At 35.9% G+C, this 18614-nt stretch overlaps 1 protein-coding gene across 2 annotated transcripts in view; it reads left to right on the top strand.

Annotated features, from left to right (window-relative positions):
- LOC127986539 (glutamate receptor 1-like) overlaps window positions 1-18614 on the top strand; it is a 57688-nt gene that overhangs the window by 8310 nt on the left and 30764 nt on the right. For both annotated transcript variants that reach the window (XM_052588815.1, XM_052588816.1), the window contains exons 3-8: window positions 2089-2328; window positions 11377-11561; window positions 14408-14461; window positions 16906-17064; window positions 17360-17527; window positions 18405-18509. In XM_052588815.1, the coding sequence (XP_052444775.1) occupies window positions 2089-2328; window positions 11377-11561; window positions 14408-14461; window positions 16906-17064; window positions 17360-17527; window positions 18405-18509 (911 nt within the window). The remainder of the gene's footprint in view (window positions 1-2088; window positions 2329-11376; window positions 11562-14407; window positions 14462-16905; window positions 17065-17359; window positions 17528-18404; window positions 18510-18614) is intronic.

Here is an 18614-nt window from a genome sequence, read left to right on the forward strand (position 1 = left end):
CTTCTTACCTCAGTTGCTCAATAACCAAAGGCAAGGAGAACAGAGGCTGCTGGAACAGATTGATGCAGTGGAGCTCCTCTCATCTTCACTGCAGTGACTGAAGATCAGACGAGATCAGTCACACTGGACCCACCTGTCACAAAAATCTTTCAGCATCATGGAGATCACCGCAGGCAGGAAACTTGTTTCCTCCTCCCCCCTCTCCCAAATATACATTCATACACACGCTCTCTATACCCCAAGACAGAGATTCAAACCCTGATACTCCTTCCAGCCAGCACCGCATTAAAATTATTTGCTGTTTCCCTCCTCCTTTTATCTGCGGTAGGCATGAAGAACGCTGATAAAAAAGATGTGCACGCAGAAATCTTGCGTTATCTTTCCAAATGATTGAGATAAATGCATTGTGTAGCCTTGCATCGACTCTTTATCGCCTGTTTTAAAAGATAAACATCTACGAGCGACAGTACATTTGTCAATCCTCACTATCAGTGCTGTGGAGGGGACAATGAGGGTGATTATTAAGACTTAAATAGTGCCGACTGTGGTAGATGAGAAGCGGAGAAAGGTATCGGAGTTGTTTTCTGAGGCTGGTTTGAAAGTTTGCTGGCCTGAAGGGAAGATTTGGAGCTGAAGTATGTCACAACTGTGGCACATCCCTCATTCACATGCTCAAAGCCCCAGGGAACCAACATGTCTGAATGCAAATGGTACAAATCTCCCCTGGAATTATACATTAGCTGGAACGAATGGGAAGTCTTGGCTTGAAAACACTTTTTTGCCACTGAGATTGAAATTTATGGTAAATGAGGCTCTCGTATGGTGTTTTATTACAAATGCGCTATAATTATATATAAAAACGCCTGCATTATTATTAATGTATGCAATGTGGAAGGGTTTAAAACAGACAGTGGAGCAGTGAAACGTCCAAGAGGGACATTTTTATAATTACAGAATAAAAGTGAAGGGAATGAGGTAGGATACAGTCTGGAGTTCAGGTAAAAATGTAGGAAACTCATTACCTCAGTGTTTTTATGGTGTTTTGGAGCTTTTCTGCTTGAGGAGACCCAGATTTGACACTGTCTGCAACAGAGGACTCGCAAATACATGAAACAGGCCCCCTTCTGGAGTACAGCAATAAAAATCAATTGCCATGTGCTTTTTAAGCACATGGGGTTTAGCCGGCTGTGAGGGGGCTGGAGCAGAGATGATTGGTGGGTGGAGGTTTTACTGTCACTGTAATTACAAAGAAGAATGCAGGGCAAGACATATTGAGGTCTTGTTTTTCAGAAGGAAGTGCTTTGGGGGTTATCATGACAGAATTTTAGATAACATATTGACTACCCAGCACTTGCTTTCTTCTGTCATCCCTGGGTATTGATTGAAAATTTGTGCTAATGAGTGTTTCACAAGTTTTATATTGTTAATGAGCTGAAGTTTTATTCTTGATGTTGTAGTTGCATTGCATAGTTTACAAAAGTAGCTACTTATTATTTTAAAAATTTACTATGAAGATAAAAGTATACCTATTTATATGAAAAGTGTGTAAGAAAAATATGATGCATTTTTTAAAGTAAAAAAGTATGTTGTCACTGAGGTTTTACTTTACTTTTTAGAACATAATCTGGAAAATATTTACATTTGTGTTTAGTATCTTTTTTTCTTTGTATTTTACTTACCCAGGAGATATAAACCTATAGACATCCTGCATATCACAACAAATACTGTTTAATTTTTTTTTAAATGTTAAATAAATATCTTAAATGACCACATTAACTTTGACAAGCTTAAATAGGCCTACTATTTAGAAAAGGACCAGTTCTCACTCTTAATTAGCTAATTAGCTAATTGGCTGTGTATTAGTACTTTTTAGGGCCATATTAATGTTTAATTCTCCATGAGCATATTCTTAAATCTTTTTTTAAATCAAATTGTCCATGAACCATAGTTAAAAAACCTCTGCCATAAGATTTAAGAAACATATAATTGTTTTATTTATTACTTACTTTATCAGCACATTGTATTTAATAATGCAAATCTAATGTCCATTACATTAATCTTACATTTGTTCTCCTGTGCTCTTCTCAGTTTGTTCCCAGTTCTCCAAGGGAGTGTACGCCATCATCGGCCTGTATGACAGGAAGACCATGAACATGCTGATGTCGTTCTGTGGCGCTCTGCACGTGTGCTTCATCACGCCCAGCTTCCCCATCGATACCAACAACCAGTTTGTGATCCAGCTGAGACCTGAGCTCCAGGACGCTCTGATCGCCCTTGTCGAGCACTTGAAGTGGACCAGATTCGTCTACATGTACAGCTCGGACTCAGGTTGGCTTTTTATCCTGCCATTTCAATCACAAGCACAATAACGGAACTAAATTTATGAGTAGTGCTACCAAACCCTTTCAGGGTAAGGTAAATATTTCATTATTAGGTTTTTTTCCCTTTATCTGCATTGCAACTGCAGTTGCAGTCTGATAACATTTTGTAATATGTGCTCAAGAAGTAACGAAGATGAACCACAGATAATTTAGTGATTTGTGATGTAGGATCTTCAGACGATATTGCTGGGAAAGTTTGAAAAACGTGATGATTTGGTGTAATCCTGTTGAGGTGCTCTGTTTGGCCTGTAATAGGGTTATACTTTGACATTTCCAGTGCCTCGGGTGTAGTAATTTTACTTATGGCTCCCTGATTCCAGCAGGATTGTTCTGATAATCCATTTGAAGTTCACTGAAAGATCTTCATTTGTTATTTGAGTATGGACGAGCACTGGCTGCACCATATTTCTTCTGTGAGTGGAGACACATGTGTGACGCTCCATCATACTTGCCATATGTGCCAATGTTGTGCAAAATGTACAAAATGCACAAAAACTAGTCTTATTTGTTAATCACCCAAAATCCAGTTTAACCAGGTGCTAAATGCATTAGAGTTGTGACATATTTTATTTTTAAAAAGTCATTGTCATTATTTTCAGCACAAATGTGTCTCATTTCTATGTAAATTAGGCTCATTATTGATTGCACCCTATTCACAAAACTCTGCTATAGAACTGTTCAGTCATGAAATCAATTTGTAGACCAACCCGGAAGACTAATTCACCGTGGCTTCCCTTGGGAATTTTCTAAAGGGGTTTTAGAAGAGCAGTCTTCGATTTGTGAGTAAAATAAGGTCTGTGGTTCAGGTTACTTGAAGAGACTTTAATGTTTTGTTCTACAACATGAATTATACATGGTCGGACCACAAAAAAAGCCTCTGTATTAGGACTACAACAATTCCTCAAGCATGTAAGTAACTCTCATCTTTGTGGTGGTTGTAGTGGTTTGTGACAGTTGTTTTTGGTAAAAAAATGTTTGTCTTTTGATGAAAATATCCTGTGAATTTGGTCAGTATTTATTAATTATAGTCAGTTTTACTCATAATACAATAGCATCTAATTTTATTAATAATGACACAAAAAAGCTAAAAAGAATGTAGAAATTGAAACCAAACATTCCATGTAGGGCTGTAATGGTACTCGATTTTAACTGCACGATTTTCCTTGCCAGAATAATTAATGATAATGATATTATCATGATATCTAAAGAAATAAAAAAAAAAAATGTAATAAAAAAAAGTCTTGCCATAAAATCTTGAGACATGTTTTTTTAAAACTTGCATTAGCTTTCCATGGCTTTATAAACATGCAGCTCTCTTGTATGAGACTCAAGTGCGGTGATAGAACTCCCTATAGAAAATGTGCAAAATATATATTCTGTTCAAATGGCTTGGTTTTAGTTTTGATGTAAACAAGATCTTCTCTGCATTGATGTTCTATTTTTCCACAATATTTTGAATAAACAATTCATCAGCAACTGGATAGGCTAACAAAAACATTCAAATGTAATGACACATTGTCATCGCATCTTGTGTATCACCTGATATAAGGCTTCCTTAACGTACACCTAAAATTTGAATACAAAGTTTTTGCATTTAAAGGTAAAATTTGTAAGATATTCGCAGTAAAATATCCAAAAACCACTAGGCTAGTGTTATATATTAAGTCTAGCTTTTGTTTACAACTACTTTTAAATCATGAGAAAATTCCCATTTTAAACAGTGACACGTGGCAGTGCAGTCACCTGTTAGTTACCCTTTGTTACTGCCTCTACTGACGTAGAAACCACATGACAGAAAATGTATGCTATTATAACGATCAACAAGATTAGTATCTTAGTATCGAGGACGCGTCTGATCCATAGTCTGATCGTGTCTTTGCATTGACTTTATGTAATCTACTCGCGCAAATCGTAGAACTCGCGTTAAATCCATGATTTATCTTTCCTTCTGATTGATGGCCGTCAGTGGTTGGGTAGAAGACAACAAATCCCATCATTCCACGCTCTTTCTTAGCATCATCAAAACACGGGATTGTTATTGTTTTGGTAGTGCGCCCTCTAGTGGCAGGTCCTACAACCTTTACCTTTAAATGTGTATTTTTATGTTACATTAAACAAATATTCTAATTGTTTTTGATAGCCCTACTGTAGCATACAAAGGCATACAAAAAGACCATGCTGTTGATAGGCACTTCTTTTAGACGGATTCCCCTGAAAATTCCACAATGGCAAGCAAAACGTTTTTCGGGTCCAGAGAGAGTGTCCCGTTTCATCTCATCTCCATTTACTACAAGATTTTGTGTGGCAATATTAGTTACATCTCATTGCACTATGGCTGTCTTTCTTGTTTTATGACAGATAGTAACCACATTACTGCCACCTACTGTGCTGGAGTATCAAGATAGTACTCCAGATAGTTACTGGCACTGGATTATTTACAACATTATAATATGCATAGTATTAACATGATATCAATATAATATGTGTAGAATTAATATGATATCAAAGTATTTAAGTTTTTAAATAATGACATTGTTATTGTCAGTAACAATATTTTGTGGCAACCCTAATTCAAGCATTCTATGGATCCATTTAAACATATATTAAATATAACAAAACATCTGAAAGCCCAATCTACTGAAGCAGTCTTGTCAAATTATGTAAAGCACAGACTTTACTTAACTCTTAAAGTAAAACCACTAATCTAAAAACCCACGTGAAGTTACCAAGGTAAATTACGGCAGGAAAATGCTAATTCTTATCTCTGTTTTAGACGAGCTGAAGCAAAATAGCTCTGTTTGTCTGGTGAAATGAACTTCACATCATTACCGCTCACAGAAAGCAGCTACTTAACAGAACTTGATTTATAAGAGGTATCGGTGTACATTGTCTATTGATTATAGCAGGATTTACTCATCACGTACTGTAATGGAAAAGATCATCATAAGAAGCGATGTATCCAGATGCGTTGTGTGTTTAAAGAGCCATTTTAAAGAGCTGATTCGGGTGTCTGGATTGCAGTGGTAGAGAGATGCTGCACAGTGATGCACAAATTTTGTGCTGTTACCTGATTTGCATAATTACTTTGGTGAATCTGTGCTAAAACAACACAGAGAGCATGTGCAAATAACAAATAACAGCACTGTCAACAGGCACAGTTTATTCTTTGTGAACCCCCCCACACAATGTTACAACATTACATTTGTCTAAACCCCTCCCCCCACTCTTCATTATACAAAATTAAGGGAAATTAAAACACAAATAATTGATTCAGGTATCATGCAGATGTGTGCCAGTGCTGAACTAGGAACACAAGGTCACTGAGTGTTTCCTCCACACACAAATATAACAACTACCTCTAGAAGCCCCCACTTCTCTCCTGTTGCCTGGATACAAGAGTACTCAGACTCTAGGTTATTTTAAACCTTTTAAGTAACTCCTGTGTGTGTATACACGTGTGTGTGTGTGTGTGTGTGTGTGTGTGTGAGAGAGAGAGAGAAAGAAATGTGTATGTCATGTCATGTAGCACATTAAACAAAACAAGATGTTATCATAACTTTGTCTATGCGGACAAAAAATCTGTCAGAATGTTTGTTTGTTTCCTTGTGCTAATCAAATTGTATACATTAATTATATGCATAGTGTATCGTTAACATATCAGTTAGTGGCTGATATTAGAGGCTGATATTAGACATTTTACATTTTTAGTGTTTCAGTTTTTCAGTATTTAATGGTGCATGGTTATTTCTCTATTTTCACATTTAGGTTATGTTTGTATGTGTTCCTGTAGCTCAAGTGGTAGAGCATTGCGTTAGCAAGTGCAAGGTTGAGTGTTTGAATCCCGGGGAACACATGTTAGAAGAAAACTGTTAGCTTGAATGCAATGTAAGTCGCTTTGGATAAAAGAGTCTACTAAATGCATGAATTTATGTTTGTCATCATCTAACGTTCACTGAAAGATCATTTATTATCACTGTTAAATGTAATCTTAAAGTTTAAAATCCATTTTTCATACTGTATATTATATTGATGTGATGCCTAAATTTACTTCAGGCTGATTTTAGTTTGTAGTGATTTATAATTTATTTAGGCAAAATAGTATAGAATTTGAATATCATCCATTCATCATTCGCCATAACATAAATAATTATTGGCTTATCATTATTGATATAAATTTTATGTTGAGGATTCCTATTTCTTTCATATTTTTTATATCCATATTCCATCTTTCTTACATCATGAGTGATTTTTTAATATTTATATTAAGGCATAATGTCTTGCTAAAAATAGCCCAACTTTTAGAAATGCTTCAAAACCTGTTACAGATGGGACTACCCTCAACTGTAAATATGCACACTGCACAGTATTATGTTGTGATGCCTCAAGATTTTAGTTTTTTTTGTGATTTATTTCTAATTCATTTAAAAGAAATGGTATCAAATTTTAACACGGCCATTTATTGTTTATTATTAAAGAGATAGTTCACCCAAAAATGAAAATTCTTTAAATCAGATGTCTTTATTTACTCTTCCTAATGTCGTTCCAAACCCATAGAACCTTAGTTCCTCTTCAGAATGCAAATTAAGATGTTTTTGATGAAATTTGAGAGCTTTCTGACCCTGCAGAAACCGCAAGTCAACTGACACATTTAAGGCCCAGAAAGGTAGTAAGGACACTGAATACTTTTTGTGCACAAAAAAATAAAAAATAATAATAATAATTACAGCTACATAATATTGTGGTTGAACCACTGATGTCACATGGACTATTTTAATGATGTCCTTAATCATTAATGTGACCGTGTCAGTTCCATTGCTGTCTATGCAGTGCCAGAAAGCTCTCGGATTTCATCAAAAATTTCTTAGTTTTTAAATCCCCAGTACTGTCATATTTTAGAATGTCCATATCCATCAAATGCATATCTTTGTCTAATTGCATGTGCATCAATTCGTTTTTTCCCCCTCTATTATTTAGGTTGACATTTTCAACTAGATTTAATTTAATACATTTTTTTACAGTGTTGTAAGTGTCATGCAGCATTTTATATTAAGGCAACGTGTCATGTTAAAAATTGTCCAACTTTTAGAATGCTACAAATCCCTAATTTATATTTTCATCATGCGCAAAAAGGTTTCAGGCAAGGTGTCGTGGTTTTCTCTCCAACTATGCCAAACCACTGCCACAATAACCTGGTTCCACACTAAAATGTTTACTGCATCATTTGTCAGGTGTTCAGAGATGACATCTCAGAGCCATTGCAGATGGGACGAGCATCATCTGTGGAGCTTGCAGCAGTTTAGTGATCACAACCCCCCAAATCTGTCCTTGCCAACTCACACAGATGTTTACCGAGCTGAAGCATGATGAGCCGGGCGCATGTGCGCTATCTCCTCAAAGACCCAGATAATAGAGTTAGGGCTTTGTTGAAGAAGGGGAGGAAAACACACTGTGTTGGACTCTAAAGGAGACGGACGGAAATTCAATTTGTTCCTGTGCGTGAGATATTTGGAGAAGCACAGCAAGAGCAGGTGATAGCAAGCCAATTCTGCTCCTCCAAGACAATCCCTCACTCATCTGCTTCCCTTTTCCTGCCTTATCACTAACGGCGCAGTCGCATAAGACAACATTAACGGTAGACGGACAGAGCGCACCGTCCGTCTCTCCCTCCTTCTTATCTGTGTTTTAGTGCTGCTCGGTGGGAGATAAAACTGGTTCGCTCTGTGGCACGAGACAATTTCACAGCTGCCGAGACGCAGGCGTCAGGAGAGGGTAGAGAGTCGGTGTGGCCAAGATTGTAGAGGTGTTTCGAAAGGCAATCTGACACAGTCTTTTAATGAATGCCAGTGAATGCTCTGGCTTCCTCACCGTTCTTTCAATGACAAACCTAATTCTGGCTTCTGTTGCATAATAATCCAACTTCTCATTCTATAATTAGCAAATCTCCTTTTAATCTGTTATTTTACAGAGAGATGTGAAATGTAAGCCTTTTAAATGATGTGCAGGTAGCATGTAAATTATGCAGAATTATACAAAATTTCATCCTAGTGACAAAAGTTTCAATGAGTATCCCGCAGAAAGCAGTATTTATGTGGACAACCGAACCCAAGAGTCTCTTTGTACACTATGTAGTCATTGTAGTCTTGATTTTAGCTAATGATATGCACTGTTAACGTATTATGCTAATAGTATGCAGTGGGCCAAGATCAGTGTCTATATTTATTATATTTCTCTCTGCTCATCACTAGATATTGTTGAATCTCTGCCAAAAGCAAAGGCATTTTTTACTGTCTCATTTGGGAAGAAAATCATGTAAGAGCTTCTCAAAAGACATGGCGTTAACAAAAATGGACAAATTTGGATACATATTTTTACAATGTAGCAAAACAAATCATGTTTTTTTTTTTTTTTTTTTTTTACACCAAGCATCTTACTAGGAGAATGGGTCGTAATGTACGAGCAATTGTGATGACAGAACCAATTATGAGCCAAATCCATGACTGAAAGTGCAACTGAGCATTCACCACAAATGCAAATTCATTTAAATACATAAATTGGCTTATTAATGTTGTCTCTGATTAATTTCTCAGAGTTTATGTCACTTTCCTGACCCATTTAAATGTGCCAGCTAGTTTGCGCTGATACATCTCACTAACTGAACTTTGCATGGCCTAATTTTCCACCGAATCTGTAGTCAGACTTTATTAGGAGGTTGGTGGTTTGTGTTTCTGTACATTTGGGTTGATCTCAAACACTGATATGTGTGTGATTTTATAGGTCTCAGTATTGATCAAGCTTTTGCTTTGAAGGCACTTGCCTCTGGTTGAATTGGAGATTTGATGTCTTTGAAGTGAAAATTCTGCTGCCTGCAGAATCCGTCCTTCATACTGACCAGTACGCTTATCATAACCGAGCACAAGCCAATGCTGATCGCTATATTAAGGCGTCATAATTTGTTTTTTAAAAATGCACAGGCTTCGATCGTGTTCTTCTAGGTGAAGGCTGACAGGGAATTTACCTAATTCAGACAGCATGACTGAATAAGATTGTCTTTTGAAGTTGGTAAGTGCTGCATGAGAACCCAAATCTCTTTTTAAACACAACAAAGCACTTTTGATCACAATTTTTATAACTGATGACTCTTTTAAATGCTGTAATATTTCAGATTGAACACTGCAGTGGAATGTAGAGACATTTTTTATTTCTGCTTGATGTTATTAAAGAGGTACATTTAAAGATATTAGACAATGAAATGTATAAAAATATTCTTTCTGAAGCAGCATTTTTGATTCATTTTGAATATAGCCATTAGCCATTTAAAAACATTTGAAATCTTTTTATGCTCTATTTATTTATTTCACCGTTTTTCATTTCGGAATTAAAATAATTACAAAATGTATAATATGTGTTTATAAGTAAAGAAAATTCTCAGTAAATGGATGAAATTCCTTTAAACACTGTTTCTTAAGAAAAAAGAGTAAGCATTTGGAGCAATTTAAATATTGTAAATATTAGAAAAACTTACGTCTGCCTCTGCCAAAACAAGTTATGTATTGATATTTCTCTTGAAAATAGGTATTAAACTTTTACTTGAACAATTGAATATAACAGTTTTTCTTTTAAGTAATCATTTAATGAAGTATTATTGACTTTTTGTTTGATGCTTTTGACATAAATGTTCACAAAAATTTTACTTTCTTAAAAATGGTATAAATGTTTAGCAAAACTATATAAAACTGACATGAATGCAAAAGCTTGTGTGAAAGCTTGACACATACAATGATATTTTTTTTCTTTTTCACTATTTTGAAATTTTCTTTTATTTGTCATTAATGGTCTAATAAATAGAGGAATTTTCTTAATTCCGTTCAATTCATAGTCAATAAATCTTAGGAGGCTAAGAAAATACTCACCTTAAAATACAGATGCTACTGACGAGGGAATCATCTTTTATTAAACTAATTATATCAGTGCGTCTGCTACACAGGAAACAAGCTGTCAGTGTCGGCAGATAGTTCCTGTCTGAAGAACAATCAGCCGTTCTTTCTTTTATTAGTTCCTCTCCGTATGCAAGAAGCCACCACATGATCAAACCGCACGCAGGTAACCAGAAAAAGTCAAATGATCTGAAACGATGCGTGCTTAGTCATACATCGCGTCTCTGCATGGCGAGAGGCGCCCAATAAAATAGGTTGTTCAGTTCTAATGAAATTCACAGCAAGCCACCCAAATGCTGGCTCTCAGCAGAGCAATGTCCATTAATATCACATTATTGTATTTCCTCTTAGAAGAGCATAGCTATACAGTTCATACAATTGCTGCTAGTTGCTTTTGATCTACTGGATTACAAAAGGCAGTTGCTTAACATGAAGTCCTGTTTTCTTTGAAAAGATAATAAGCACTGGAGGACAAAAAAAAGAGAATGTATAAAAGGATGTGATGCCGAAAATCACACGTAAGCAAGCTAGAAGTAATGAAAGAGAACTGTTTAGTGAAGAAATAAATGTTGCATATCCCAATATTTAATTAAAGCATGATTGCTCAAGGTTTTTCTAAAATGTGTCCAGACTAAACAACTTCAAACATGTCTCGACTTGTCCTCCTTACAAAAACACCCAGAATTTTCCCCTCAGTTGAAGAAAAGAGTTTTTAGCTGTGCATAATTCTAAGCAGGAGATTCTAAGTGATATGAAAGCAGATGTTGATCAGAGCTGGAGCAGAACAGTGGAGACCCCCTGCTGAATGTGGAGACAGAGCTTCTCCTCAGGAGTACGTGACTCAACAGAGCATGTGGCTTTTTTCCAAATCATGACTTTACTTCCCAGCATGTTACAGTACATCACTATTGTGAGCTGAATCACTGTCTTAAAATACTGATGTTTTTTAGGAGGTACAGATGCTTCAACATATTGTGCTGAAACAAATGTGTATCCATGCAAGCAGCTGCCTAAAATGAATATTCAATTATAGCCTTCTTACTTTTTTTTTTTTTTTGTAGGTCTGACGGTGCTGCAAAAGATCTTGGACACTGCTGCTGAGAAGACCTGGCAGGTGACATCCATAAACTTTGACACCCTGACCGAAGCAGCGTTCTTGAAAACCATCCAAGATCTGGATAATAAGAAGGAGTACAGGATCATTCTGGACTGTGAGCTAGTGAGACTCAACTCCATCTTAAACTTGGTGAATGCTTTATACATTACTATGACAAAGAACATGCTTTATTGTTTATATTGTGTGTATAGTGCATGGATTTTACTGTGTGATCCCATAACCAGGTGGTTGGCCCAGACAAAATGTTCACATTTTCTGCATGGGTTTTGAGGGAAAATATGTGGAATTAAATGGAATGTATTGGAAACTGTGTAAGACTGTGCTGAAAGATTTAACTTTGTAATAAGTATATTTAACTTTGGTTGTAAAAATTATATAATGCATCATTATCCTTATCATTATTAAATAAAATGATCAATACCTTTATAATGCATAATATATAAAGGCTTTAATTATAAAGTTACGAATATGTCTTCTTAGTACAACACAGATTTATACCTTTGTTAATCTTTTTTTTTATCTACAGTTTCTCTAGTCCATTTCTTAGTTTCTAAAGATATTACACACATATATATATATATATATATATATATATATATATATACATATATATATATATATAATATATATATATATATATATATATATATATATATATATACATATATATATATATATATATATACATATATACATATATATATATATATATATACATATATATATATATATATATACATATATATATATATATATATATATATATATGTATATATATATATATATATATATATATATATATATATATATATACGTATATATATATATATATATATATATATATATATATATATATATATATATATATATATATATATATTAGGGGTGTAACGATACGCGTATTCGTATTTCGTAGCTTTCGGTTCGGTTCGGTACGCGGTACGCATTATGTACCGAACGGTTCGTTGGACTAATTAATTATATTTGAAAAAAAAAAGAAAAAGTGAAATATAATGATATGCGTTCAACAAGGTAGCCCAATAACCCAAACGACGTAACAGGCAACGCCCCTGACACCCCCGAAGAAGAACAAAACACTAACTTATATGCTAGGCTACTCAGTCAGACGCTCGCTCACTCATGCGCGGTACACAGTGGCCAATGCGTTTAACAGAGCAGAAATAGAAGATCCTCCAATAACCAACAGGTCTGGTATTTGGGTGCAGTTTGGATTCCCTGTAAGCCATGGTGATGGCAAGAGAGTGGTGGATAAAAAAACAATGGTATGTCGCATCTACATGACAATAGGGTACACCAGCGGGAATAATAAAAAAAAGAAAAAACACCAGTGGGAATACTTGAAACATGTCAACTCATTTACGCCGACATCACCTTATTGTGTCAGTATCTGGGAAAAGATGAAAAAAAGGAGAAACATACAAGCAACAAACTATCCCCGCAGCATTTCGGCAGATATTTCCAACGGATTCAAACAGGGCAAAAGACATCACTGCGGCGATTGGTAGGCTTCATTTACGTTATAGCCACGGATATGAGACCTTACTATTTACCATTCATTCTATCATCACCATTATAGCTTACAGGGAATCCAAAGTGCACCCAAACAGCAGACCTGTTGGTTATTGGAGGATCTTCTTTTTCTGGTCTGTTAAACGCATTAGCCATTTTGCCACGAGCCTTCAGTGCGTACTGAGTGAGCGAGCGCCTATAGTGGAAAACGCAGGTTTTAAGAACATGCTTAATGTAATTGAGCCCCGTTACAATATTCCTTCACAAGCCCATTTCAGCCAGACCGTAATTCCTGCTTTGTTCCAAAAAACATAAGCCCTATAGAGAACCAATTGAGTAAAAACACACTCAATATAAAGAGTTATAGAGTTCCATATAAAGAGTTACATCTTTGTATTTGTTCATAACTACTACAACAATATAACATTTTCATTTTTTTTTTTTATAAGGAGCTGTTTTTGTTTTATACAGTATGCTGCCATAGAAGATGGGTAAAGAATAGCTCCATCATTGTTAAATGTAAAAAAAAAGAAAGAAAACATACTTTGTTAATAAATAAAACATTTTTTAAAAATCAAGGAAATTTATCTGCCAATTTTTTCATTTTGCTGTATCTAAAATGTACCGAACTGTACCGAACCGAACCGTGACACCAGTGTATCGTATCGAACCGAACCGTGAATTTTGTGAACCGTTACACCCCTAATATATATATATATATATATATATATATATATATATATATATATATATATATAGTATTCTCTAGTGTATTCTCTTAACTTAATAGCCTATAGACACTAAATAAGTTGATCTGGGACATCTGCCTTCGTTTGTAGACATTTTACATTTTAATGTTGACTTTATTATGGAACATTACATGTCTTCTTGGATAACAGATAATGTTTCAGCACACTTTAAAGTGATGCCATGTCTTTCGCTGAATGATTTGAGAGACAATGAATTCCTCCTTCAGGCACACCAAGGCAATTACTTTTTCTTCCCGTTCACCATCCAGACAAGATCTCAAAGAAACCACTGCCAAACCCAGTGATCAGAAATCAGCATCTGATACAATTAACCCTGACAGGGTGCTTCCGGAGGCTTGCTGCTGTTCACAGGTGTTCCTGTGGTCTACATGCACATGTAGTCATTAAGTCCTATAATTAGACTTCCTATGGTGACAGATGCCAAATCCTTCTTTCCTCCTTTCCATCTCGTGTAGTTCTGACTGCCCCTTCTGATCACAGATATTCCACACCCAGTGAACTTTGGAGGGTGTGCAGTTAAGTCCTGAATGATGGGACCTATTCATAGCTATTTAGAGAGCCAGGCTAAAAATTATACTTTAATTGGCGTTGAATGAAAGAGGCCTGCCATTAGCTGTGGTGAAAGAGAGAGGGTTCTGCTGTTTTGCTCTCATGTGCGTTGCATTTGTCTTTCAGATTGCAGCACAAAAAAAGAACTTGAAGAACTACCATTACATACTAGCAAACCTGGTAAGTGAAGCATCCTGTATCCTTCAGCCCTCTTTGGTCTGCATGAATGAACTATGAGCCTTGAGGCTACTAAGATGTATTGTCGGTTAACTTCTTGCAAATAGACTAAAATCGCAAGGGAACGTTCAGACAAATTGATGGTGGTGTTTTACATTGCATGGCTTCTTTCCCCCTCTTTTTTCTGTGTGACTGGGGAGTGTGCATGCTTTTAAATGTGAGACACAATGCAGACAGATTGCAGATTACCCTCTGACAGAATTAGCATTTGTACCCTTTCTGGAAGGCATTAGCTGCCCTTTTTTTGCATCCTTGTGAGTGGTGTTACAGTCAGCTTGCTTCGAACCACGTCATAAAATATGGGTCAAATGTGTTGTTCAATCAAAAAAACAACAACAACATTTTAATGTTGATTCACCAAATATAAGTTACTACAAATAACAGACATAAGTCTAGGGAAAAATAATAAGAACAAAAAAAAAAAAATTAAAAAGGAAAGATTAATTACAACAAAAACAAAGCAAAAAGAGATCTGTAAGGTGCAGTGTTTGGAATAACAGCGTTTAAAAGAACGGCGTTAGGTAACGACGTTATTTTTTCAGTAACGGGGTAATCTAACTAATTATTTTTTTCGTCGTTACAACGCCGTTAACGTTACTGAACGTTAAATGCGGTGCGTTACTAAGCATTGATTTAATAAACTATGCAATCCGAACACACCCCTGGCTCACACAGTGAGTGAGGAGGTGGGTTAATAACGAGATAAGCGATTATGATTGGCTAAGGCAGAGTCATGTGTTTCACGGTAGCCAATCAGAGCCAGTGTTTTTACAGACATGCCAGCACACGCTGCAGCGCCACACACACACACACACACACACACACACACACACACACACAAGCAACAGCTACACAGAGATTCGCAGCAGCAGTAGAAATGGCGAGTCAGGAGCGATGAAAACTTGCCATTTTCATGGTGGAGATATAAGCGCTACTTCAAATTCATTGTGGTCAAAGGCAAGAATGTGCATGTAATGTGTACATGTAATATGTGACACACGCATCTACAAATCTAGTGGCCAAAAACACTTTTCTTACAAAGATAATACTTGAAGTGCAGGATAAAACTCTTGCTGTCTGTTGACGTGCAATTAATATCGAAAGTTATGTACGAACACCTGTCTGTTCTTCTCATTTTAACTGACTTGTGAAAACTGCAACAAAAAAAAAAAAAAAAACATTTGACATATACAGTAGCAACTTTTTTTTTTTTTTTTTTTTTTACAGTAACGCAAATAGTTACTTTCCCTGGTAACGAGTTACCTTTATTATAGAGTAATTCAGTTACTAACTCAATTACTTTTTGGAACAAGTAGTGAGTAACTATAACTAATTACTTTTTTAAAGTAACGTTCCCAACAGTGTAAGGTGTCACATTATGATCAAAAGCTACATTTATTTTATTTTATTTTATTTTTGTTGGCTTCCTATGCTCAGAAAACATACTAATTAGACTGAGACACAAGAAGCATTGTAAATTTAACCTTTTCCCATTTTATTTTTTTATTGATTTATGATTAATTTATTTTCAGTCTTTGACCACACTTTTCAGATCTTCCCTTATGGAACTTATGTACATTAGAATGTTTCATTAATATTTTAGTTTCTAATTTTAAATTTTCTAGTTTCTATTTTTTTCAGGATGGGTTCATTTACTTCATATTACATTGACTAAAGAAACTGTAATACAGCACTGAACTGTGACTTCAAAGGAAGCATTGTAAATGTATAATTAGGTTCTGTGATGGGTAGAAAAGAAAATCCTCTAAACAAGGCTCCAAGTACATAATCCAATTCAGCGATGATGAAAAAAGATGTCATCCTATAACCAATCATGATGAAAGCAGCAAGGATGCAACACTTTGCGTTATAGAGTGTCTTGGGGTTCATCGCCACATGGGTCGGTCACCCAGATAAGCAAACATACAATTACAAGTTATCATCACACAGACCCTGCGATATTCACCCAACATGCCCTGTATCATTAGCTCTAACACGGACATTATGACATTATAATTATACAACACATTATATTGTCAACTCTAACCAACTGTGCCATAAAGTGATGATTTCTAATAGGTAGTTTTCTAAGATCTAGTCAAAGTGTTCTAACTTTGAGTATGGGTTTATACTGTGTTCTATTTGACTGAATACTATTTTCCTTTAAATTTAACTTATTACTGCAATAGAAGCTGTAATAGATTTTTAACTTATTTTATTACCCTGAATGCATTTCCTAACATAATTATGCTATTAAAAATGATTGCAATTGTGTTTTCTTTTTGATTTAGAGTACACTAAGTCCTGTAATTTGTCTGTGTATCAATGCATGATTGAAAGATAATATAATAAATAAATAATGGAGATTTTGATGTGTTTGTCTTCAGGGATTTCTGGATCTTAATCTCACAGAATTCAGGAAAGCAGGTGCCAATGTGACAGGCTTCCAGCTCATGAACTACACAAACCCTACTGTCAGCAGGACGATACAAGACTGGCTGGAGTTTGACAGTAAAGACTTGAAAAGTCCCAAAAGGAGGCTCAAGGTAAAGCAAGGTCTTAGTCATAAAAACATGATTTAAATGCCCTCATGATGTACTTAAAAAGGTGTTTGCACCGCTGAAAGGACCTTGAATTTCCATATTGATCCTGCCTGGTTAATTCATTTAAGAGGTGAATTAAATCTTGCTACTTAAACTAGCTACGAAACTCATCAATGCATATGCTGGTGATCCTCTATGCTGGTCCTTTTCAGAAGGGCAAATGAAAGCCAAACGTTGTGAATAACTTCTTTTGTCCTTTTCCCCTTTTCATTTGGGACGTGTCTGTGGAACATCTCAGTACACTGGAGCACTCACATATGACGGGGTGACTGTCATGGCCACTGGCTTCCAGAACCTGAGGAAGCAGCGCATTGATATCTCTCGCAGGGGGAATGCAGGAGAGTGTCTGGCTAACCCTCCCGCACCCTGGGGTCAGGGCATCGACATTCAGAGAGCCCTACAGCAGGTAACCAGACACTTACCCGAACTGCAGGCCTCAGAACTGGCTTGTAATTTTTACTGACTTAAGTCGAACGATGAAATGATGCGCTGTTACTATATAACCTGCCCACAAACAAACATAGCACATCAGGGTCATCTTAACATCCAAAGTAATTTGATTCCACCTCTTTATGCAATCACAAACTGCTTTTGTTTTATCCATTATCTGATGAAATTCTTAGCAATCATATATATGTTGATTGTAAATACATTCAGACAAGCCAAAAACAGCTTCTGTTCACCACAGCATACCTATTAAGAGGATGCTGATTAGCTGGTGGGGCTTTGTAACTTCTTTTTAGGCTTTTATTTAAATCAAATTTCTGTTCAAGACAAAAAGGATTTAGGGGCTGGTGCAGAGCCAGTTTTACCACCCAGAACTGACTTTTCAGCTTTTAAAAATGCCATTTAATTTTCTCCAAGCTAAGGTAGGGCTGCACTAGTTAGGGAAAAGGCTGATTGCAATTAATTTTTTTAAAGCTCCAGGTTTGCTTATACTCCAGCTTCCAAGCTTCTCTTGAGTTGACAACAGCTAGTTTATAAGCACTTTTCATTACAAGTTGGGGAACAACATTTTTGACAATGAAAACGCAGGATCATGAGCAGCTTGTGTGTAAAACTGCGCTTAAGATATAGTTCATATATTTATTCAAATAAATAGCAGCCGTTGTGATAATCGCACTAAGCCATAATGATTTTCATTTTATTTGAATTCATCACGTAGGCCCAGCATGAGTATCATTTGGCTTCCTGTGCAAAAAAATTTAAATCAGTGTGAAGTTCTTCATGACTGATGAAGATGAAATGATGAACAACCAAATTATGTGTGATTCTCTCTGTAGGTGCAGTTCGAAGGGCTTACAGGACATGTTCAGTTTAATGAAAAAGGACATCGGACCAACTTCACTGTCAGCGTGATGGAATTTGGCCCAAACGGACCCAAGAAAGTAAATCGAATAATTTTTTCCCTGCTTGCACACATATGATGTCCATGCTTACCAGCGCATCCCAACAATCGTACATTCTGACTCCTCACTTGAAATTTTCGAAAA

The sequence above is a fragment of the Carassius gibelio genome, chromosome B21 (assembly GCF_023724105.1).
Source record: "Carassius gibelio isolate Cgi1373 ecotype wild population from Czech Republic chromosome B21, carGib1.2-hapl.c, whole genome shotgun sequence".
Taxonomy (NCBI): domain Eukaryota; kingdom Metazoa; phylum Chordata; class Actinopteri; order Cypriniformes; family Cyprinidae; genus Carassius; species Carassius gibelio.